Source organism: Brassica napus, chromosome A9, assembly GCF_020379485.1.
Source record: "Brassica napus cultivar Da-Ae chromosome A9, Da-Ae, whole genome shotgun sequence".
Taxonomy (NCBI): Eukaryota; Viridiplantae; Streptophyta; class Magnoliopsida; order Brassicales; family Brassicaceae; genus Brassica; species Brassica napus.
Window position 1 is genome coordinate 44,110,991 of NC_063442.1, and position 25,239 is coordinate 44,136,229.

The 25,239-nt window shown below is 33.2% G+C and overlaps 4 protein-coding genes across 4 annotated transcripts; all 4 read left to right on the forward strand.

Annotated features, from left to right (window-relative positions):
- Positions 1-2,291: 2,291 nt before the first annotated feature.
- On the forward strand, positions 2,292-7,141 carry LOC106363859. Its single transcript, XM_048740601.1, has 2 exons — positions 2,292-2,679; positions 7,053-7,141. Exons 1-2 carry the CDS (start codon positions 2,292-2,294, stop codon positions 7,139-7,141), a joined length of 477 nt encoding a protein of 158 aa, XP_048596558.1.
- A 3,232-nt stretch (positions 7,142-10,373) lies between these two features.
- LOC106420070 (high mobility group B protein 15) lies at positions 10,374-13,432 on the forward strand. The gene is made up of 6 exons (XM_013860901.3): positions 10,374-10,706; positions 11,385-11,541; positions 11,829-11,907; positions 11,990-12,146; positions 12,214-12,327; positions 12,402-13,432. Exons 1-6 carry the CDS (start codon positions 10,694-10,696, stop codon positions 13,217-13,219), a joined length of 1,338 nt encoding a protein of 445 aa, XP_013716355.2. The 5' UTR covers positions 10,374-10,693; the 3' UTR covers positions 13,220-13,432.
- Positions 13,433-13,993: 561 nt separating this feature from the next.
- LOC106369234 (ubiquitin carboxyl-terminal hydrolase 2-like) lies at positions 13,994-17,254 on the forward strand. Its single transcript, XM_048741955.1, has 3 exons — positions 13,994-14,155; positions 14,291-16,708; positions 16,796-17,254. Exons 2-3 carry the CDS (start codon positions 14,307-14,309, stop codon positions 17,037-17,039), a joined length of 2,646 nt encoding a protein of 881 aa, XP_048597912.1. The 5' UTR covers positions 13,994-14,155; positions 14,291-14,306; the 3' UTR covers positions 17,040-17,254.
- Positions 17,255-17,801: 547 nt separating this feature from the next.
- LOC106369236 (vesicle-associated membrane protein 721) lies at positions 17,802-19,309 on the forward strand. Its single transcript, XM_013809356.3, has 5 exons — positions 17,802-18,096; positions 18,368-18,509; positions 18,579-18,699; positions 18,869-18,931; positions 19,022-19,309. The coding sequence occupies exons 1-5, from the start codon at positions 17,904-17,906 to the stop codon at positions 19,163-19,165; spliced, it is 663 nt and encodes a 220-aa protein (XP_013664810.1). The 5' UTR covers positions 17,802-17,903; the 3' UTR covers positions 19,166-19,309.
- Positions 19,310-25,239: the final 5,930 nt, after the last annotated feature.

Here is a 25,239-nt window from a genome sequence, read left to right on the forward strand (position 1 = left end):
TATGGATTGCCTCATCGAGGAGGGCTTCAACGAAGAAGAAGAAGAGGAATTTGGTCCTGGGTTTATTAATTTTGGTAAATGGCTTTTAAGGTTACTTTAGGTTATTTATCAACAAGGATGACTAAATTGTTCTTTTTCTTCTTCTTTTTTTTTCTACGAAATTTGTTCGCTTTCTAGGAACAGAAATAAAACTTTTGATAGTTGAGTTTTTTTTTCTTTCTATAATGCTTTTTTTTTTAATATATGATTTGCCCTAGTTGTTGATGTTTCAGTCAAATTGAAACCCCTCTACACGAACTCGAAAACGAGAAAAATCTTTTACAAATCAATCCCAGCACGTGTTTCTCATTTTACCACAATTTACCCAATTTGATTTGAATCACCGTAACATATGGGAAACCCCATGTCCAATATCTCGAAACGAGGTACAAGTACTAAATGAGTTTCAGCATGCATGCTTTTATAGTATTAGCAATGTTATGTGGTAAGTATACTCTGCTATACACACACCAGTCTGAGAAGGAGTTATTTGCCGAAGCTGAGAAGGAAGGTTTGTAGTTTACAAAACAAGTTCTTATTTGCTTTTCAAATCTTTTCTGTTTATCTGAAAAAACACGAGCATACAATTCGACCATTACAGGAAGTAGCTCGGATAGCACGCGAAGAAGGGGAACATAGACAGACGAAAGGAGAGAGGCCACCGGCATGGTGACAAGAGACATCGTTACAAACGGGTACATACACATTGAGATCAACTCAGTTCTACTATTTATTTTCTGCTTCTTAACTCTGTTAGTTCTGGAATAAAATTGGGTGAATATGTTATAGATGTCTTGTTTTGTTTTGCAGTAAATGGTTAATGAGTTTTAGTACTGAATCATCTTTAAGTTGTAGTAGATTCTGAATTTTCTTGTAGGATAAGCTGTAAGGCGCATCAGTGGTGGGGATTAATATGGCAACGACAAGCAGTGAAAGCAAATATGCATGGTAATCACATATAGAAGCATTAGGAAACTATTTGGTTGGTCTATATATATGAATGTATGATTTTATTTTGTAACCCTTCGTATATTATTTTTCGGTAGTAAAACGTACGCGTTAGTATATATGTATATTCATGTAATGTATACTCGCATAAAATTGTCAAATGCTTTCAATACTCATAATCATATTGCCGAACTTAAGATTGTCTCTAGTCTTGAACCTTGTTTTAAAACCAAACTTATAAAATGACCTTCTTTTCCCATGCCCATGTCTCCCTAATTAATTTGATAAAACGCTCACGGATACACAAAAAAAAGAGTCATAGCTCATAGTTATTTTTTTTGGCTACCTAAGACAACCCAACGGGAGCCAAGAAAATATTTCATATCATGATATTATCAACACAAACGTTACAAATGTATGAGATGAAACTTTCTTTAAAAAAAAAAAAAACATATACAAAAGCCACGAACGTCTATTCTGATACAAAATAAATGAAAGAGACAGCAGACTCTCCCTCAGATAATAATACACACTAATACGGATGATATGTATGTCGACCATTACCATTCTAACAACTCATATCCCACTCGCCAAGAAACTATAGCACAAACCAAAACAAGAAGAAGGTAATCAATAAGAGTGAAAAAAAAAAAGAGAAAAGATGTTGAAAGAGAGGACTAAACCACCAACCAAAACTGACTTCTCTTCCCTTTTGTCTATTGCTCATCTTTTCTGTACAAAACAAGAGGAACACCGGCTCTGCCAGGAGGCAGATATTAATCATACTATTATTTAAAAGTTGTAATTAAGCAACATATGAATGTAGTGGAAGTTTGACTAATTAACGAGTCAATTCCTTTTTTTTCTGACACAAACGAAAACAGAGAAACTAGCACAAGTTAAACGATCACTAAGGCGGCCATGGGGAGGACTCAAATACTATATACAGAGTCACTAGGAGGATGCTGTTGACAAGACGTTTTTAGTACTTTTTCCCCGTTTTATCTCTCGCAATTTCCTTTTGGCTCTCGGCCTTGCCTTGCAAACAAGCTCGAATGCCTTTGTATTGATAACATTGCCTCTTTGGCCAAGACCCATTTATAGAAAATTTCCCCGATTTGATTTGAATCACCAAAACCGTATGGAAACTTTCTCGAAACGAGGTAGCTAGGCTAGGTATCTTCTTCTTTGGAAAACTTTCATTATTTTTGTCGCCTTGCATGGCAAGCAACCTCAGATCCCCAGTATCATCTATATAATGTCAGTTTATTTTGTCTTAGAACCCAGCCACCATTAAAGCGAATATGGGGAATTCTGAGTCCACTTGTTCTCCACATGAAGACGCTTGCAAAGAAGCCGAGACTAAGCTGGAGGAGTGTGCGCTGGCTCACTTGGCTTCCAAGGTTGATGAAATCGCTACCAAAGGGTTTAAGGGTTTCGAAGCCGCCTTCAATGACGACTACAATAAGTATACGGACTACATGATAGGGGGTGCTTGCAAAGAATCATATATGAACTGGGTAGAATCCACTAATAATGATTCTGGTGATTTGATAGAGTGTGTGGAGGCCCACTCTGATTACTATCATAAGTTTATCGACTTCTACAAAGGTGTTCAGGAACAAGGAATACAAGTAATGAAAGAATTTGACTCCATCATGGAGGAGGAATCTCCTATTAGGGCTCAAGAGTGTTGGAACTATTTTTTGAACATTATGAATAATGTATTCATATGTCAAAAAAAGAAGTTTTATTTGAATGAGAAATGGAGGTCTAATGTGTGTGATTTGAAAAACTTGTATAAAGAAGCAAATACACACATTGGATATTTGAACTTGGATTTGGGTTTTTTGATTTGTTAGTTGGACTTCATGTTCATTGACTTATTCTTATAAACCAAATATATGTTGATCTTTTATATTGATAAAATATAAAAAAGAAATCCATTTTAAAGTATATTATTTTGTTTGAATTGGTCAAAACAATAATAATTTTATTCTTTAATTTCTTGGTCAAAATGTGGAATAAATTCACATAATAATGACAAGAATTAAAAACTCCATTAGTGCACTATGGAGGTTTCATTTTTGTGTTGAAAAATGAAACTTGTGCTTCTCATTATATTTCTATATAAAGGCTTGTGAGCCATTTAGAAAACACACACATTCATACAATCAAGAAACATTTCTCCCACTCAGAATAGTTATGCTAGTATTTTTTTTTTATTTTGAGTCTGAGAGTACATCACAGAAATAGGTTCGATAGATTCTGTTTTTCGGTGATGGTAAACAGAAACAATGCTGCAGTTGTATCTTGGGAATCTGAGCGCCATAAAACCGTCACACTACGGGGCGTTTAAAGATTTAAGGAAAGAGATTAACTATCTCGACTCTGCAATTCTTCTTTATTTTTATATTTTGGTATTGAAATTTTAGTTTATGTTCTTATTATTCTTTACAAATATCAGTTGTCCTATGGTAGTAAAATAAGGTTCCTACACTCTTAAATCTTTAAATATTGTTTATGCTTTTGCACTAACAATACTGATATTTGTTAAAAGTTATTGTTTTTTTTTTAAGAACAGGTTAATCGACGGCCTCGAAACAAAATCTGGATTTGTGTTTTCTTCAACCAGCTTTTGAGATTGTGTAAAGCTTGTGTTCTTGAGCTAACATTATTTTTTGCAGGATCGGTTGAATTATTTAAAATAATTCTCCTGCACTTACGTGTTTCGGTTGTGATTTGCATGATTTATTGGTTATTAGTTTTATTCCTGTTCAGTCAATAGCAGTGATCGATCTTGTTTTCAGCACTAATGATAGTAACACTGGTTTAAGTTTTATGAAACTAGTCAACAGGTGCTGATCGTGGGTTCTAGCAATCGAACGGGAAGATAAATTGCAGGTTGTGGTGTTTGATTATTGATTATATTAAATTGCAAAATTTGATGATTTAAAAAAAAAATTATGTCAGTTTTTTATCATTTTCAATATGTTTTTTGAAAAGAAAAAGAGAAAAAAAAAACTGATGTAGATTTTATATCCAACCGTTACAAATTGCAAAGGAAAAAGGTTTATTGCTTTTGGTCAAAGATATGTTTTAACTATTGATATTTAATTAGTAAAACAATATGTGGAATAAAACGTTTTTCTGGATTACTTATTGTGGAGTTGTTGTTTAAACTTTATTAGTCATATGTTTGGTATTGAGTAGTATATTAATCTGGGTTTGGTTTCTAGTGAACAAACCCATATGACAATATAGCTAAACCAAAGTGATTAATAAAATCTCGATTTTTAAGAGATCGAATGATATATATATGGAAATAGATTTAGTGAGTCGACGCCCCAAATTAAGTTTGGGAGAGGTCTGCCACATATAAATCATTTGCCATAGGAAATAAAATGTTTGTTGATATTGGTCATAAACATTTATATTTCATCAATGCTTAAATGCAAGTTACAAGAAGATTGACCATGTAAAAACAATGATAATTTTCAGACCAATATGATTGAAACTGACATGTGTATTGTAGTTTATAAAGTCAATATGGTTGAAAATAATCATATATAATGGTGGTTTTGATGACACAAATAATATCTTGTGTATATTTGCTAAAAAAGCAAAATATGTGTTTGGAAAAGATCCAAAACATACAAGTTAGATTTATAAATCAACTTGAGAGAACTATGAAAATAGTTGTATGTAAAATGTGAATTTCTAAGAATGAAACACATTTTTTCAAGAAAATTGTAATAATTTTTGAAATTGCTTTTAATTCATTTAAATCTAAAGGAGTTGTAGATTAATTTTCTAAACTCTTAAGAGATGTTAAATGTAATTATGCATGTTTTGAGCTATCTCAAGAAATGTGGGGGAAGCTTTGCTTACCATATAAAGTCGTTGGCAAGAGGTCATATGAACTTAGTGATAGTTATCACAATATAATTTTTTTATTAAAAAAAAAAAACAAGCTAGTGTCATACACTGAGTTTTGTGTATAATGGTTAATTGTATCTTGAATAAAAGATGACAAAAATCATTAGACAATTGATCTCCACTAATCTCAAGAGATTATGTTCACTATGGTGACAACCTAGGATCCTTTAATTAAAGGTGTGTCATGAGATCAAATTGTTATATCATCAAAAGGAATGGGTCGCCTGTGAATTAAGATGAGGTTTCGCGGTAACTCTACCTAACTGACTGGAGATCCCAAGAAATAGGTTCAAGGAGACAACTAAGTGAAACTAAGTCTGTCCAAAGCACTGTAAGACTTCGGTCTATACCCAGTTCCTATGATGATTAAACAGTGCTACATGTAAAGAATACAGGATAAGCATTAGCTTTTAATGATTTGTGTACATTAGCTGAAAAATTGCTACCAACTCATCATGCAGTGGATTTTTCGTTTGTACTCTCAAAAGTCCTTAGTTAGGTCTTGTCGAGTCTTTTCTAGGAAGTTGAGTCTTGTCTAGAAAGTCTGTCGAGTCGTCTAGTGTCTAGAGTCATTTCTATTCATGTGGGGGATTGTTGGAACTATTTTTTGAACATTATGAATAATGTATTCATATGTCAAAAAAAGAAGTTTTATTTGAATGAGAAATGGAGGTCTAATGTGTGTGATTTGAAAAACTTGTATAAAGAAGCAAATACACACATTGGATATTTGAACTTGGATTTGGGTTTTTTGATTTGTTAGTTGGACTTCATGTTCATTGACTTATTCTTATAAACCAAATATATGTTGATCTTTTATATTGATAAAATATAAAAAAGAAATCCATTTTAAAGTATATTATTTTGTTTGAATTGGTCAAAACAATAATAATTTTATTCTTTAATTTCTTGGTCAAAATGTGGAATAAATTCACATAATAATGACAAGAATTAAAAACTCCATTAGTGCACTATGGAGGTTTCATTTTTGTGTTGAAAAATGAAACTTGTGCTTCTCATTATATTTCTATATAAAGGCTTGTGAGCCATTTAGAAAACACACACATTCATACAATCAAGAAACATTTCTCCCACTCAGAATAGTTATGCTAGTATTTTTTTTTATTTTGAGTCTGAGAGTACATCACAGAAATAGGTTCGATAGATTCTGTTTTTCGGTGATGGTAAACAGAAACAATGCTGCAGTTGTATCTTGGGAATCTGAGCGCCATAAAACCGTCACACTACGGGGCGTTTAAAGATTTAAGGAAAGAGATTAACTATCTCGACTCTGCAATTCTTCTTTATTTTTATATTTTGGTATTGAAATTTTAGTTTATGTTCTTATTATTCTTTACAAATATCAGTTGTCCTATGGTAGTAAAATAAGGTTCCTACAAAGAGTTCTTTGGAGATTGTTGCAAAGAACAATTCTCGGCTCTTTTGAAATGCTTAATGAAGCAGATCTAGCTGAGGTGTTGACTACTTAGGTTCGTTTAAGTTATTATCAACAGGGATGACTAAATTGTTCGCTTTCTAGGAACATAAATAAAACTTTTCATGGTTTGAGTTTTTTTTTTCTATCAATGCTTTATATATATATATATATATATGATTTGCCCTAGTGGTTATTACTTTGTTGATGTCCCTCTAAGACGAACTCAAAATGAAAATCTTTACAAATCCCTTGTCAATTCTCGAGACGAGGTACAAGTAATCTTCCTCTAGCTAGGTATCTTGTTCATCTTAGTCTTGGCAATCTTTCCTTTAATTTGCTCTCACCTTGCATTGCAAGCAAACTCATATCCTCTGTATTTATAATATCTCTTTGTCTAATACCAAGAGTTTAACATCCATTATGTAATGTTTTAGTGGTTTATAAACTTTCTTTGACCAGTAAACCAGTTTCGAATCCTAGGTCACTTTTCATAATAATTTTTGACATTTTTAAGAAGTTCATAATAATAACATTGTTCATTTGTTTTTAAATATTCCAATTAACTCAACCCGTTAACCGGTATACTCAACACCGTCTGTCATCCGTCACGGAGAGTTGCCTCCTTCTGATCCTCCCTCCGTGTTGATTCGTTTCATGTTCTTATATTGTGATGGTATTGGCCAAGCAGGTTTCCAAAACACTTACCATCTTGTGGGATGCTGCAACGACGACACTACTCACAAGTACAAGAGAAAGACTAACATGGATCATGGATGATCAAAAGCAATATGAATCTCATCGACGTTGCAAGTAATACAAATCCCAGCTTTGCTAGGTATATGTCCTACGTGTTTCTCATTTGTAGCGAGAGATAGAAACAAATATTACACAACTTAATGTCTCTCTAGTCCATAGATTAAAAAGAAGAAAGGGATTTTAAAAGAGTACAAATGTAATTTCATCAATAAAATGCAGATTATCTTAAGGTTGATGGCTACTAGGGCTCGGCAAAAAATTTGAATCCAAAGAACGAATCCGATCCAAAAAAAAGTAATACCAAACTCGGATATATATTGGTTAAATATCCGATCGGGTTTAAAATTTTGATATTTAAAAAATCAGAACTGAACAGAAATCCGAATATATTCGAATCAGATTTATATACTTAAATATTTTAATTATTTTTTAGATTTAATATCCAAAATATATAAGATATTTTGAAGTTGTCTGAAATACTTGAAAATATATACAAATAGTCAAAAGTAAATATTTAAAATAGCTAAACAATATTCAAAACACCAAAAGTACTTGATATATCTATTGACTTTCCATTCAAATATTCAAGTCAAACCTATTTTGTGTTAAATTAGGTATTTTGCATATACTATTCAAATATATATATTTTATACTATTTTTAGTTTTTAAGATTTTAAAAATTAAAGCATATATGAATTTTTAATTTTTCAAAATAATTTAAATGGGTTATCCGAACCCGCAAATATCCAAACCGAACCCGAACCAGAATTTGTAAACATCCGAGTGAGACTGAATATCTAATTCCAAAAATCTGAAATCTGAATAGATTCAAACCGAACTTGAATGGGTACCGAATGCCCATACCCAATGTGGCTACCATGAGTATGAAATGAAAATAGGACTGTACACTACCTTGTTTTTACACAAAATATCAATTTACAGCTACTAAAACAACAATTGATGATATTTTCTTACTCACAAAAAATAGCTGTTTTTACTAATTTTTTACACAAATACTAGCTGTTTTTATACAAAAATTATCAAACAATAATTCATGCTTTCCATTTGAGTAAAATAGCTTTTTTACACAATAATATTAATTGTTATTCTTGTATTATGTTTTGAATGTATGCAAAGTCAGCTATGATATTTTGTAAATTCTTGAGATGGAAAGAAGGTGTTATTGGTTTATATATTTTGATTGATTTAGAAATATATATAGTATTTATAAATCCAAGTAAAATATATAAATCCGGAGGTTTTCTCTCGGATTTGAGTCTTTGTATTTTTAACTAAAAAATCCAAACAAATCCATTCAAATCCATTATAAAATCAAATATATTAGTAAATCCGTACGATTGAATAACACTTGATTTGATATTGAATTTATGAATCATTAAACTAATAACACATGATTTTAATACAGATTTGAAAATCACAGAACCAATAACACTAGATTTAGTTCGGATTTTCAAATCCATTAAAATACAATAACCAATTACCCCTACTAAAATGTACATCTATGCTACTAATAAGATAGATTAAAAAGGCAGAGATATGTTATAAAATATCCCTTTCTTAAGATTTTCCCCACTTTTACCTTTAGAAACTGTGCATGAATCTTACTAGTTGATATTATAAATAGACTAGAGAGAAACTGATAAACTAACATTTACAAAAGTGAGAAATCTAACCAACAAAATATTATCAAAGGACTTTTATTTTCAGTTCATCATTTTGCACTTCATTCCTTAAACTATGCGCAAGTAGTTTGGTTATTTACATTCATAACAAAAACTAAGGAAAAAAAGATAATTACGATTAAACGATTTTTTTTTTGAACAAACGAATCGATTTTTTAACAGAATATTTTTTTGTAATACCATTGTTTGCTATATGTATGGTTGAGTTTAATCAACTATTAAACGATATAATAAGTATTTGTGGCATCATAAACAAAATTGATATATATATACTGTATATGTGAAAAAAAACAAAATTCACTCGCTGCTAATAAATAAAAATTGACTCAGTAATAAATACAATAATGAATTATATATCAAATTCACTTTTTGAAATTATACTGTTACGAGGGCTCGAAATAACATCTAGTCTATTTATTTCCACATTTGAAAATGAAAACCACATGAACATGTAATAAATATATTTTATCAGCATATAATATGAAAGAACTATAAAATATCGTTCATACGTTTTTTATTAATGAAATATCATTCTTACGTTACTGCACTCGTATCCTAGTATCCCACTCCCTTTTTTTGAAATATATTTTTTCTTATGTATATATATATATACATACAAAGTTATATATGATAACGTAACTATAATTTTATTAAATTATTGTTGTTAGAACTGGCAAAATATTTATATTCTGTTTTCTTAAATGTCTTATATATTATTTGCAAAGTGTTTTTGGAAAATATCATCCAACTCTGATAGAAATAAACAAATACGATATACATTTTAACACTGAACCAAATACATGTATTTTCTTAAATTAATTACCAAACATCATCTATAATTGAGCAATACATATAATATTTTGTCATATACTTTTTACTGGACCAAGAATATTTTTAGGAATACATGTTTAGTAAATTGAATATGATTTAAAGGTTAGTTTCATAATCCAGAGAAAAACAAACAAAATATGTTTCTTTGTGTTCTTATATCAATAAAATTCTAACCAATTACTATATTTAAAATTTGATAAGATATTTTTTTATTTTAAGGATTAATATTTTCTCAATCTTTTGGCAAAAAAAAAACTGAATCAACATATCTGATGGAAAAATGAACATATACAGTATAAAATTTTAACCACTTAACTAAATGCATGTAACTAGTTCATATAATTATTATTATCTATATTTAGACAATAATTGTAATTATATTCTATTTTTATTTGGACTATTCTAGGAATGTATGCTTGGAAAGTTGAATATGCCTTACATGCTAAGTCTCATCATTTAGAACAAATAAAGAAAATCATCATAATTCATTTTTGTTCGTCTCTGTTATAAATTTAGAAAAGGTTATATCAAATTATAACTATTTTAAAATTGTGTATATATATCTTCCTTTTTTTGCTTCTTGACTTTATTTGATAAAAACCGCTCTAATTAATTTATAGCTCAATGATTCTGCACCACTCAAACATAACAACTTCGAACAAATGTTACAAAATTATATGCATGATTATTGTTTTATATAAAATCTGGGGTTTGAATGAAATTCACTGGCCTATATTTACCCACAAAGAAATATTAAAATACAAATTTTGAAAACTGATTTTTGTGGCCAATCTTCAAAATCTAATTTTCCTCTTCCCCTTATATATGGTTGCATTATTTCTCATTGCTCAAATCCTCTCATCACCCTTTGGTAAATATACAAATCTGACCTATTTATAGCCTCCCCATCTGTTTATTTGCTTCATCTGGGTTCCTCTTCAAACATACGCATCAACGTACCTTCCATTATATTCTCTATGCATTGCTTTACCATTAAAAGGAACCCAAAGGTTTGATTTTTATGAATATTCAAGGGTGAATGGTCAGCAAAGGTGAGATCTTTTTATTCATTTTTAAACCTTTCTCTACTATTATTTTATCATCATTCTGTCGTATGGCCTTTGTTTATATACTATCATCGTTTTCTCTGTTGCATCTATACAAAAATCTATTCCTTGTGCGGTCATATAAACAGGGATCTAATGGCTGTTGTTGGACATTAAGTTGTCTTTTTTTGCTTAAGTTGTCTTTAGATATCTCTTAAGGATTGTCTCGGTTTGTGTTCCTACAAAGATCCCCTTTTTTGAGACAGAGAAAGAGATTGGGTGGGGCTTAGATGTGTCGTTGTCATTGAAACCTTAAAAGTGTAGTTGCTTTTCTAGCACAAGTCCCTTTTACATTTAATGGCAATCTGTCTATTCAGTTTTTGTTTTGCATATAAGAAACAGGAACGAGGAGAATCATGGAGGGACCTCTGCAGCTTTTTCCTTGAAGCCTTTATTTTTTTTTTTGCATCTATATACTTGTTGTCATCATTACATCATATATATGGATAATATCCTCTGCTTGTCTATCTTTGAGTTTTAGATATGCAGAGTCTTAAAGTCTCTGACTTTTTGTTTCATTAATAAGCAGAAAAGTAAATGCTGAAGAAGGTTTTGTGGTTGGTAAAGAGGGTTAATGGTCTTTAAAGTGTTTACCTTTTTGTATTTTTTCTTTGGTGTGTAAAGGGATGGCAGCATCAAGCTCTTGTCTTAAGCAAGGGTCAGTTCCTATGGACAATATTCGCATTACACCTGAAGCAACGTATGAAGCTGTGGTTGCTGACCCTAAGCTCTTCATGGGTTCATTGGAAAGGCTACACTCTCAGTTGAGTACTAAGTTCATGTAAGTCTCTTTTTTTTCCCCTTGTCTCTTTTTTATGACTTATGAGAGTAAGTTTGTAGTTATTCTAACCAAATATGTTCTTGTGTTTTGCTTGCATTGGTTCTTTTGCTTCTTGTGTGATGCATTTGAAAGAGCCGGATCTGAGATTTTCGGGGATATAAACATTTCTTTAAGAAAACATGATAAATTTTACTTTTTTTTTAACAATTTGGGCCAAGGTCAATAATTCAGTGGAGACATTTAGCTTCCAGTTCTAACAATTCTTCATGTTGACTATGTGATAATAGGGTTCCCATCATAGGAGGGAGAGATTTGGACTTGCACAAGCTTTTTGTTGAGGTAACCTCTCGTGGTGGAATCAATAAGGTATGTTATTTCAAACTATAGTCTAACTCCAGGCTTATACACATTGTTCTTGGGATCATGTACCTTCTATGTACTACTACAGATACTTCATGAAAGGAGATGGAAAGAAGTGACTGCAACATTTGTCTTTCCACCAACAGCTACAAACGCATCATATGTCCTGCGCAAATACTACTTCTCCCTCCTTAACAACTATGAGCAAATCTATTTCTTCAGATCCAACAGCCACATTCCTCCAGGTTCTTAACTCATTACAACAACACATTTTTTCACTTGAGCTTACTTTTAACACCATTTCTTCTGTAGACTCTCTCCATACCCCATCTGGTGCACCAGGGCTTATGCAGGGGGGAGCCATGAGACCTCCACAAGAGCTTCAAGGTTTAGCTTTTACACCACAACCAAGGATCAACCCTGGAGGTCTCTCTCTCTCTCTCTCTCTAAACAAATAGTCTAACTTGAGAGAAACTATGACTGACTAAAAATTGTTTCAGGAGTTTTAAATGGTGCTGATGTGTTTGGAGTTGTGGATGGGAAATTCGAAGACGGTTACCTTGTAACTGTGACAATGGGATCAGAGCAGCTCAAAGGAGTTCTCTATCAGCTTGTTCCAGAGAACACAGTTGCTGCTCATCAGAGTCATCACGGTGGCTTCACCAACGCTTGGAACAACAATGGTCCTTATCCTCAGGGGGTTGTTACTGGAGGAGTGGCGAAGCGCCGCAGGAGAAGGAAGAAGTCAGAGATCAAGAGGCGTGATCCTGCTCATCCGAAGCCTAACAGAAGCGGTTATAACTTCTTTTTCGCCGAGCAGCACGCAAGGCTGAAGCCGCTGCATCCCGGTAAAGATAGGGAGATCAGCAGGATGATTGGTGAGCTCTGGAACAAGCTCAATGAGCAAGAGAGATTGGTGTACCAAGGGAAGGCCATGGAGGACAAAGAGAGGTACAGAACTGAGATGGAAGACTACAGAGAGAGGCTTAGGACAGGACAGCTTATAAGCAATGCTGTTCCGTTGCAGCAGAGGCTTCCTGAGCAGAATGTAGAGATTGCTGAAGCTGATGTTCCGATAGAAGAAGAAGAAGAGGACGACGAAGGGGATTCAAGCGGTGTCTCAGGGGAAAGCGAGCTACATTCTGATGCTGAGATGGAGGAGCCATCTCTTGCTCCTTCAGGTGTGAACCTTAACCCTAATCCGAGTGAGATAGTGGTGGCTCCTAAGGAGAAAGCGAGTGATGTTGTTGTGATGGAAACGTCTCCGGTGAAGAAAGCTGAAGAGGCGACTGTGGTGGTGGCTGCTCAGCAGAACTGAAGATTAATTCTTCTCTTGTTTCGTTTTGGTGTCGCAGGTAAGAAGGTTAGAGAGAGGAAAGGGTTTTATATGGTTACTTGTGGCATAAGACATTCTCTTTTGTTTTATTTTAGTTTTCTTCTGCAACAAGGCATGTTTGTTTAGGAGTGAACCTTTTTTATTTTGTAAACATTTTGTTGGTCTTTTGGAAATGCTGAGACTTGTTTTGTTGGATTTGCTGCATTGGAGCTTCTTCATTTTCAGTATCATTTTATTGACATTAGCATTGGCTAGTAGCACATGGATGCAGCCAGCAATGATTAAACATAAAACAAAATAAAAATCCATTTTGTAAAAAGAAACTCGAAGAAATTACAGGATAGTTAGTTCAAAACTTCAAATTTTGTAAAAATCCAATTTTTGTACATTTTGTTGATTGCTTGGAAAGCTAAGTCTTGTTTTGTTGCATAGGAGCTTAACCTTTTTTTTTAATTCCATCTAAATAATATACTGCAATGAGAAAAGAATAATGAAATAATTATGTGCTTAGCTGAAAATACAGAGCTAATCCTTATTTTCAAAACTTTTTTTTGAGTTCAAAACTTCAAATCCTTGTTTTTTTACATTAAATCCTTGTTTTATTGATTGTGAATTTTGCTATATTTAATATTGAATCAAATTACTTGGGAAAAAAGTCCTCTATTTTTAATTGATTCTACGGTAATCGGTATGAAACTGTAATCAAACCGGTAGTAAATTACAACCGGTTAAGGATGAACCAATCAATCAAGCAAGCCTTTGCTCTGGTTCATCGGTAGCGAATCCTATCACATGACTGACTCTCGATCCCCTTTCTGACGGCGGCAGCAACGACGACGACACAAGTCTCCCCTCTCAGTGATTGTTAAGCCACAGATCCTAATTTTCGATTCTTCCTAAATCCTGAGGTTTTTGCTGGTAAAATCTCTCGATTCTGTTTTTTTTATTTTATTTAATTTGCTTTGTTCCCTATTACGATTGTGGTTCAGCTTAGCAGTAATAAGAGATTGAATCTTATCTTCATTGTTGTAATAACTTTTATTAACATTCTAGATAGGAGGAGCAAGTGATGGGGAAGAAAGCTAAGAAGAAAGCTCAAACTAAGGAGAATCTGAATCAGACCAAGAATCTCTCCGAACAGCCTAGTGAAGTAGCTGAGGAGGCAGTTAAGGAGAAGCAAGCTTGTGTGCATTTCGATAAAGGTCTAAATTTAGACAAAGTCTTGGACAAGATTAAGTCTTCTCAGGTGATCAAGTGTCATGAATGCAAGGAAGGGGCGAAAGCAAAGGGTAGTAATAAGGGGAAACATAAAGCTATTTGGGTTTGTTTGGAATGTGGCTGTTATGTCTGTGGAGGTGTTGGCTTGCCAACTTTACCGCAGAGTCATGTTCTCAAACACATCAGATCGACACGTCACCGTTTGGTGATTCAATGGGAGAATCCTCAGTTACGATGGTGTTTCCCCTGCAACTCGCTTCTCCCTAACGGTGAGAAGAAAGATGCGTTGTTGGAGGTTGTTAAACTGATGAAAGAACGGTCTTTAAACAGTTTAGCTCCTTCTTCATCTGATGATGCCGAAGGAAGTGGGAGTATGAGTATCACTAGTGACATTGTAACCATTGGTGTAGAAGCAAGAGATGGTTATGTTGTGAGAGGTTTAGTTAACCTTGGGAACACGTGTTTCTTTAACTCTATAATGCAGAATCTTCTCTCTTTGGATCAGTTACGATGCCACTTCTTGAAGGAGGATGTGTCTGGTGTTGGTCTGCCTCTTGCTTCTTCTTTAAGGAAACTATTCGCTGAGATGAAGCCAGAGGCGGGTTTAAAGAGTGTGATCAATCCTAGAGCCTTTTTCGCGACTTTCTGCGCTAAGGCGCCGCAGTTTAGGGGATATGACCAGCATGATAGCCACGAGCTGCTGCGATGTTTGCTGGATTCGTTGAGCACGGAAGAATCTGCCTGGAGGAAGAGGCGTGGTGGTGTTTGTGATGATGATGAGAAGGCTACTACTACTACTACTACTCTTGTGGATTCTGTGTTTGGAGGCGAGACTTCGAGCATTGTTTCTTGTATTGAGTGTGGGCATTCCTCGAAAATCTATGAGCCGTTTTTGGATCTCTCTTTGCCTGTGCCGTTTAAGAAAACTCCTCCTAAGAAGCAGCAAGCCCTTTCCCGAGCAAAGAAAGGTAAGCTTCCACCGAAGAGAGTCTCTAAGAATGTGTCAAAGGTGAGTAAAGTTTCAAAAGTCCTCCCAACTAAGGCTATGCCGGAACCGAGCTCTGTTGATGCCGCAGCTGACAATGGTGCGGTTTCAGAGACTCCTTCGGTTATAACTCTTGACAATAAGGAGACATCAGAGAGTGTAGCTCAAAGTGATACTGTTTTTGATAGCTTCTGGTTGGACGTTATTGCGCCAGAACCCTCTGGAGATGAGACAAATCTTGATGTGGAAGATAGCGTTAGTGATAAAACCCCAACACCTGAGGCTAGTCGAACTGTTCCATGTCCAAACATTCCTGCCAGTACTTCGGTTTCATTGGGTGATCAGGCTTCAGAAGGTAACACAGAGAGACAGATACAAGATAGTGACGAGTTTGCAAAGGCAGATGAAAAAGATGTACAGTCTGATGAATGCACAGCTACAAGCGCTATTTCTGCTGAGATCAATCAAGATAGTTGCATTGGTTTGGATCCTGGTTTAGGGGAAAGTTCTTCCTCGGTGAATCCTTGGGATGAGGAAGAGGTTCCGTTGATGGTTGCAGATTCGCAAGTCCTCTACATGCCATACAAAGAAAACGTATCTTCCTATGATGAGGGTGAGGCTTCTTCATCTTCATTTGTTACTGGTGATCATCAAGAACCAGAAAACAATGATTTTGTCGGTTTAGGCGGTTTATTCGATGAGCCTGAGGTTACCGAAGGGCCTGTTTGTGGACCTCCTTGTAAGCCTGAAGCCTCTGGAGCTGTTGGTTTTACGGCGTTCAGCAGCGAGTCTGATCCTGAAGAAATCGATGATTCGGATTCACCAGTGTCTGTAGAGAGGTGTTTAGCTCATTTCACTAAGCCAGAGATTTTGTCTGACGACAATGCTTGGAACTGCGAGAACTGTTCAAAGAACCTCAAACTCCAACGGTTGAGAGAAAAGAGAAAATCAAGCAACACCAGCAACGGGTGGGTGAGTGAAAATGAAGATGGAGTTTTGGGAGAAACCGATGTGAAGCAAGATCCAAGTGATAGTGGAAGAGAAGCTATGAGTTCTAATGACAGTGAATCCGAAGGCGAAGAAGATTCGGAGAAAGTGATAACAGTGAAAAGAGATGCAACGAAAAGAGTACTTCTAAACAAAGTTCCACCTGTCTTAACCATTCATCTAAAGCGATTCAGCCAAGACCTGCGTGGTAGGCTAAGTAAGTTAAATGGTCATGTTGCTTTCAAAGAAGTCATCGATCTTCGACACTATATGGACCCAAGGTGATCATCTCCTCTCTTCTACATGATCGGTTTTGAAATGTCTACACAATATGAAACTGCTTCTTTGTTTTTTGTTGGTTCGTTTAGGTGTAGTGGAGAAGACCCGCCGGTTTATAGATTAGCTGGATTGGTGGAGCATTCAGGGACAATGAGAGGAGGTCACTATGTGGCGTATGTTAGAGGAGGAGGAGGTAAGAAAGTTAAAGAGAGTGACTCCTCCTCCTCCTCAAGTGTGTGGTATAACGTAAGCGATGCACATGTCCGTCAGGTTTCGTTGGACAAGGTTCTGCATTCAGAAGCGTACATCTTGTTCTACGAACGGATCGTCTGAGATTACATTTTTGCAAAACATAGTTTTGATCTTTCATTCACTACAGGTTACGTTTTTGACGATCACATTAGATCAAATACCATTAATTTTGTTTTATTATTATGTTTCAGAGTTGCATTATATGTATTATCAGAAAACATGTCTGGGATAATATTTGAGGCTCTCAACTATGTTACATTTCAAGAGAATGTAATCAATGGTGAATCTGGCATTAACTTGATCTCATATCAACAATAGGCCTAGGTACATTTATCGACTGAAGAACCGAACCTGAAAATGAGGTTTGATTTGGGTTTGGATCGTATCAATTATCCGAATAGATTTTATATATTTAGAATCAAAAACTAAAACCAAACTGAATAAATGAGTATCTGAATTTCTATAATATAGTTTTTATAATTAGTTTCAAAAAGAAATAATAAATCATCTGCATGAAGCTAAGACTAGCTAGTAACTAGGCTAGCTAGTGAATAGGCAAATAGACCGGTGAATATACAAATACAAAAGGAGAAGAGAATATACAAATACAAGTAAAGGTAATGTTGGAAAAAATAATATCTAAACTTAAAAGCCCAATTGAGTAGACTTAAGCCCACTATAATTATCTACGTCCAACATCGTGAAATTGAGTAACAGAATCCGACCCGAAGTTATCCGTCTTAAAATTGTTTACTCCTTCAATCTCTCTGTTTAAGCATAATGACTACTCTACCCTTGACTTCGTTTCTACTTTTTCTTCTTCTTCTTTTAGTCCTTCCTTTTCTCATTGTTTACTCTTAATAGATCTCTACTTAGCTTCTCCGCGATACAAGCCCATTTAAATTCACATCCAACCGGATCGAGGATTTAGGGTTCGCGAAAAAAATGGCGCAACAACAATCGTTGATCTACAGCTTCGTCGCTCGCGGGACGGTGATCCTCGCCGAGTTCACTGATTTCAAAGGCAACTTCACCTCCGTCGCTGCACAGTGCCTCCAGAAGCTCCCCTCTTCCAACAACAAGTTCACCTACACCTGCGACGGCCACACCTTCAGTTACCTCGTCGAAGATGGATTCAGTAAGTCACCATCACTTCGGTGCTTGCCTCGATTGGTATCCGATAGGGTTTAGATCTATTAAGTATGATGAAGTGGTTTACACATTTAGATAATGGTTTAGTTAGAACCGGCTTGTACCGGAGTTGTTTATAGTTATTGATTGATTAGTTGTAACTGACACTATGTACAAGAACACCAACATTGATCTGACACTTATTTGCTTATTATAGCTACCACTTGATTTATCCTCAGCTACACGTGAGGTTGATTTTGTTTTCGTGATGTGTGCAGCGTACTGTGTTGTTGCGGTTGATTCTGCTGGGAGGCAGATTCCGATGGCGTTTTTGGAGAGAGTGAAAGAGGATTTTAGCAAGAGATATGGTGGTGGGAAGGCTGCTACTGCTCAGGCTAACAGCTTCAATAAAGAGTTTGGGTGCGTATTCATTTAGCTCTTGCATTACTCTTTGGAGTTTGGACTGACTCGTTTTGGTTGGTTTTGAAGCTCTAAGCTGAAAGAGCACATGCAGTATTGTATGGATCACCCTGATGAGATTAGCAAGCTTGCTAAGGTGAAGGCTCAAGTCTCTGAAGTTAAAGGTGTTATGATGGAAAACATCGAGAAGGTTTGAATCTGAACCCTTTTGCGTTTCCAAAAGACTAAAGTTACTGAAGTCTCTTGTTTTGGTATCTATTGCGATCACATCTTGAAGGAAATGTTCATTTTGGTTACCAATGTAACACATGTTTTTTGCTGTAAAACGAGTAAAAATATGAAACTCAATTCATATGCAGGTTCTTGACCGTGGTGAGAAAATTGAGCTTCTGGTGGACAAAACCGAGAACCTTCGCTCTCAGGTTAGACTCTCATGCAGTTATCTACAAATATGAAGCTGGTTCACCAATATTTTCGTATCTCATGTTTGGTTAAACTATAAAATGCTCTAGGCACAAGACTTCAGAACAACGGGGACACAGATGAGAAGAAAGATGTGGCTTCAGAACATGAAGATTAAACTCATAGTTCTCGCCATCATCGTCGCACTGATTCTCATCATCGTGCTCTCAGTTTGCCATGGCTTCAAGTGTTAAAGAGCCCCATCAAAGTTAAAAAAACTCTCTTGAAATCTTTTTCTCACTCGGTCTTCGTAATCTATATATAATAGCAAACCATTTTTATTAATCTGATGATGTCATCATTTTTTATAAGAAAAAAAAAACAAAATCTAACGGTGATATTTGTTCCTAAAATATAATCTAATGGTAAATTTTGTTTAAGAACAAAAACATGAAGCCCTAGAATCAGTTTAGAAATCGAGTTTTCATCTCACCAAATCATACATGAGCAAAGTGCCTCTTAAAAACTGTACAATTTGTTTGTACTCCTACCAGTGGAGGATCTAGACATAACTTTAGCCTGGGGCACACTACTACAAATAACAAAAACAACCTTGAATTGGGAGTATTTTTTATGCTTATTCGGTAAACTACAAACAAGGAGTCAACTTCAAGATTCATCTTCGGCAGCATTTCGATTAGTTTTATTAGTCAAAGTAATGCATAATGCATTTTGGAGTTTCAACGAATAAAAAGCAAAAATACTATGATATATTCATTTAACTATAAGTTAAAACTAATTAAAACTAATTAAAACTAATATATCTATAATTTAAATAAAAATTAATAAAATATTTTATTTTAATATTCGGCGTGATGAATAGTGTTACACCAAATTTGGTAGAACACTATTCACACTACACCAAATTTAGTCGGATAGTGGCACTTTTAGTTATTCATTAGAGATGAAATTACACCAAATTTGGTGTTTTGGTGTCTCATTAGAACGGCCTTATAACATAACTAAAGATGGTTTTAATTAAAATAGAGCAAAAACAACTAATATGATTTGTAGATTGTATTTAGTAGAAATATCTGATATTATCTTAATTACTTTTGAAATTTATGTTTCTATTATATTTTATATTGTTTTCACTAAACAAAAAATAATGAGAAAAGGAAAAAGTTAATATGGTAGTATAACATATACTCATTTATAAATTATAACTTCCAGTTATTTGAAAATATTATAGAATTTTCAAAAACAATTAGAATTATTGAAAAGAATATTAACATCACTTTTAACCGATTGTTGCTAATGTGGAGTCAGAAAAAAAAATTTACGGGATAGTTACAGATAAATAAAAATTTGATTTACATTCAGTTTTCAACAAAAAAGAATGCTTGAAACAAAATTAACATATTGAGACTAAATGGGAGATCTTAAAATTTTAGTCAATCAATTCAATAATTTAAGAAACCACTGTAATTTTAGATAAAAATTTGTAATTATTTAAATATATAATTGCATTGTTTAGATAAATATTTTCAATCGTGTAAATACTCCATCATTGCAATATTTGATGATCAGCCATTGTAATATCTGGTGATCAATCATTTCCCAGTTTACCATTGCATTCTTTTAAATTTAACTATTAAAATTTTATGTATAAAAGAGATGTGGACACTGACAAAATCAAGGACACAATAAAAAGAAAGTGAAAATTAGTGAGAGTTTTATTACTCCAAATAATAATAAAATATATTTAGAATACATAAAAACTGGAAATTTTATTTGTATTTATTTTATACAGCCTTATTATAAAAAAAAAGAGGAAATTTTTGTTGTCTCATTTTCCAAAGAGATTTTGTAAAACCTCAAATTGACAAATGTTAAAATATAAAATTTAATCATTATCTATATTCATACTTTATAACAATTTGACTATAATTAAATTAACATGTTTACCCTTATGTTAGCCAATTATGTAAACTCTGAATGTTAATTAGTTCTATTAGATGACTTAAACATTATGAGAATGATTTTATTGTTGATGGTATAATTCATAGTTCATTTAGAAATGTATGAATACATTTATCAAAAATAGATAAAAAGTGGTAGTATGAGTGATATTTGTTTATATATTCGATAATACATTAATTTTAGCCTGGATTTCAGAGATACATTCTAAAGTGAAATTATGTAATTTTTGTATATCATCACGTTTCAAATTATATTTAAAATTTAATGTTATTTCCTCGCGGAGGTCTGAATCCTAGTCATTCTAATGTTAAACCGCTTGAATTGGTTTTGTATAGATAGAGACATATATGTATGCTTCTTCATTTGCTATATTGCTTGCAACTGATGATGCTGATCCCTTGCGAACAAGTATTGCCAAGAGATGAATATTGACCAAGGTCATAAAAAGTCCAGTGCTATATGATAATGAGTAGTCGACTTCAGCTTCTTTGGAGAAGTAGCACAGTTCTTTTTTGTCTATCTTCCGAGTTTTGAACTTCCAAGGACCGACCGATACAGGCTTTAGGGAAATTTATTGACAAAAGATATAATTCATTTTAAGTGGATAATCGGTTGATTAAGTTTGAACTAGTTCTTGGATTGTTGAAATGGATGTATATAAAACTAATTGAATATGTAAAATTAGGTGTTTTATTCACACATACGATCATCTTACAGTTACTTATCAATACATGAACTATAAATAATTTTTTTATCAATTTATGAACTGTCATTGCATGTGTTTAGTTGATCACTGGAAAAATAGTTACAAATATTTCTAATTCTTATACAAAAGAAAAGCAAACCATAAAGTTTGGGTTACAACATTTATTTGTCTTTTTATTCTATACAAACATCTGGAGCGAAAAAAAACAAAATAATTACACAAAAAGTATCAAACTTGAATTGCTAGTCATCATATAAGACTTCTAACTATACAAAAAAGTATCCAACAAAACCAAGAGATAGATCATAGAACCACACACACAAAATGAACTTTTTCATATTTGAAAGATTGATTAAAAAACTTAGTGATCATAAATGTTAAATCAAATAAAACATAATATCTCTACTGATCATAAGACACATGGTTTTGAAAATTGGACCAGACAGTCGAACCGATCCAACCGTGACTCGCTGAAGAAGCCAAGTCTGGTTCGGTTTAAAAACCGGATTTGAGAAAATCCGGTAAAACCGGCAAAAAACCGGTAAAACTGGTGATCCGGATCAACTTTAAAATCCGGTTCTAAAAAAATAACATATAAATCATGTGTATTCAATTATTATTAAAAATTAATATTTCATAATCAATGTTTATCTTTTTGTTAGGTTACCAAACAAGTTGTATATAATATCATGCTTATCTTTTTGTTAGAAGCGATGCATTTGTATTAATTAAGGAATATTAGAAAAGTAGATTTAATAAAGATTACAGGAGAATCAAGTTTATAGTTATGTATAGATTTTATAAATCTGTTGGGTAATGAATGGGTTGGGGAAACATATTGCATTTGATGGCATGTCGCATGTGAGTGTGGGGTTTTGCTTATTTTAACTATCTTTTTTTTGGAACTAATTCTTATTTTAACTATCTAAATGAAAATTTCAGTATTATTGGCCATCAGAAAGGCAAAGATTATAAGGGTTGACATTTGTTTCTTGTTTTTTTTTTTTTTTGAACGACTTGTTTTTTATTTCTATATATGTTTATTCGTACGTTATCAAGCCCATATTTAGTTTTTCTGCCCATTTTCTTCCATGTAACACATTTATCTAATCATTTTATGTGTGCCATGTGACATTATTATTGGTATTTCTTATACTCTCACAAATTATATTTTTGCAAAAAGGGTTATCAAGAAATTCACGATATTCTCCAGAATATCTAAATAGCTATATCATGTACAATAAGTATTGATTTCCATTTTGGCCATTATTTTGACTAGGATAGTCATTTGTATGTATTTTTGTATAAAATGTAATTTATATTCATACCGAAATAATGTTATTTATATGTAAGCTAAAACTTGAAACATATTCCCGTTCGAAGCTCCATCCATTCGATAATATTGTGACGTTTTGGGAGTGTCGGTGATCCGGCTCATATATACTATATATAGTAAGGTTGTTAGCTAACGACAAATATAAATAATTCGAACTACCCACTATATATTTTGTAGATACCTGGAATGGCGTCTCGGCGTGATTTTATCGACTGTATACCTTTCAACTGGTTAAGGTAGAAACACTATATGGTAAAACATTTGCCGTTGAAATGGGTAATGACAGCAATTACTTACATCACTGGATAATGGTTTCTCGCTGTTTTTCACTTAATTAGGTGAGTAAAAGGAAAACCAAAATGGCAAAATAGATTTAAGAAAAAGAGAAAACAAAGATAAGTGAAACACGAGTGATTGGTAACTAATTTGACCCGCAAGTTTTGGCGTAACCAAACAACTCGCACCAACAAGATTTTATCTTTATCTTAGCTTTTTGCACTTTTACAAAAGTAATATGAGCAATGAAAGTGTAACAACAAAAGTTTTAATAATTACCAGTTATCACCAATCCAACCTCTCCCATGATGAACACACATGGTACACATCATATATGTATATATAAGAATTTACATTAGATAATTAAAATTATATTAAATTGCTGTGAAAGAAAAATGAAGGACGTTATTATTGTTAGGACGTAACTATTCCGCAGTTTATAAAACTCCATTTAGACTGTACCGCATTAAATTATCTGTTTTACAGACATTGCTTATTCGGTTATTAGTATTCAAAGCCTCGATTTAAAATTATTCTTTTCTAAATTAAACATTAGTCTGCACCATTTATTTTAGGAAAATAACACTTATCATGCATACCGTATTAACCGATGTTAAACCGTATCACAATTTTTCTGTTTATATTATCAAACCCTCGATTACCAATGAGACTATAAATTTTTCAATATTTTTTTTTCTTCTTGACTATAAATTCTTCAATAGTTTTTTCTTCTTCTTGTTTTTTTCTAACTAAGCCGTGATTAACGCCTTCCAAAATCAATGGATGTATTGTATACTTTTACGGAGAATAAATTTCTTTTAAACGATACTCTTAATTACTCTAATATCCGCTAATTCAGCAGTGAACTATAACAACTGGTTTTTCGTGTACGGAAAGGAATCTCTCTCTCTCTCTCTCTCTCTCTCTTCGATGACGTATCAATTCAAGTCGACAAGTTAGAAACACTATCAGGAGGTGAACAAAAACAAAGTTAGAAGCATTATCTATTTTCTGCCTCACAGCCTCAGTCACATTCACTAACTGTTTAATGCGAAAGAGAAAGCATCATTTCTAAGCCAATTATTAACTTCTTCTTCTTATTTTTCCTTCGGTCATTCAGTTCTTCATTGGTCAATAACTATTCGATCATCATCTTATTTTTATCACACAATTTTTATAAAATGTGGCCATTTTTGTAAACTTATAACTACACTAATAAGCTAACTAGCTACTCGAGTAGATTATATATAATCTTCACTAATATAGTATGATTACTAAAACGGATTTGTATTTATTAGGTCAAAACAGAATATATGAAGTTTTTACCTCTTTGATAAATGTTCTACAGAGTTAAGCGATTACCGAAATAGAGAGTGAGAAGGGGTTTAGAAGTCTAAAAAATCAAAATTCTATGTTTTTAGAGAATTTCAACTTTATCACAAATTTGATATCACTTTTCAAATTTACTCTTAAATGATAACTTAATATCTTAGGTTTGTGATGAAAAATACAATAACCCTTCTAAACCATTTATAAAATTTTAAGAATAATTTATAAAACATTTATAAAAGTTTATAAAAACTGACTCCCTAAATATTAAACCCTAAACTATAATCAATAAAACCGTAACTTAAACCGTAACTTAAACTTAAATGCTATATTATTTTTGATTGATTATATATTTGAAAGGCGATAGCCAATTTAAGGAATTTCAAACACTTTCTTGTGTTTTCTAATTTATTTTTCATTATTATAGTGTAGGAAAAATCCATATAATCATCGTGGAATATCAAATACAGAAAGAAAAACATGAAGAACTATGAGGGTTTTTTAGACAAAGCATCAGTGATTATTTTCCTTGTTTAAAAAGAACAGTACGATAGCAAAATCGTATGTTGTTTGAAAACTAAATTAAATACATGAAAGGAAAAATAAAATAATTAGTTTGCAAAAATTATAAGAAGTGTTCCAGCGTGCGAGGTCTGTGAATCACATTCACACGCTTGAGCAGTTAGTGGCGGTTAGAA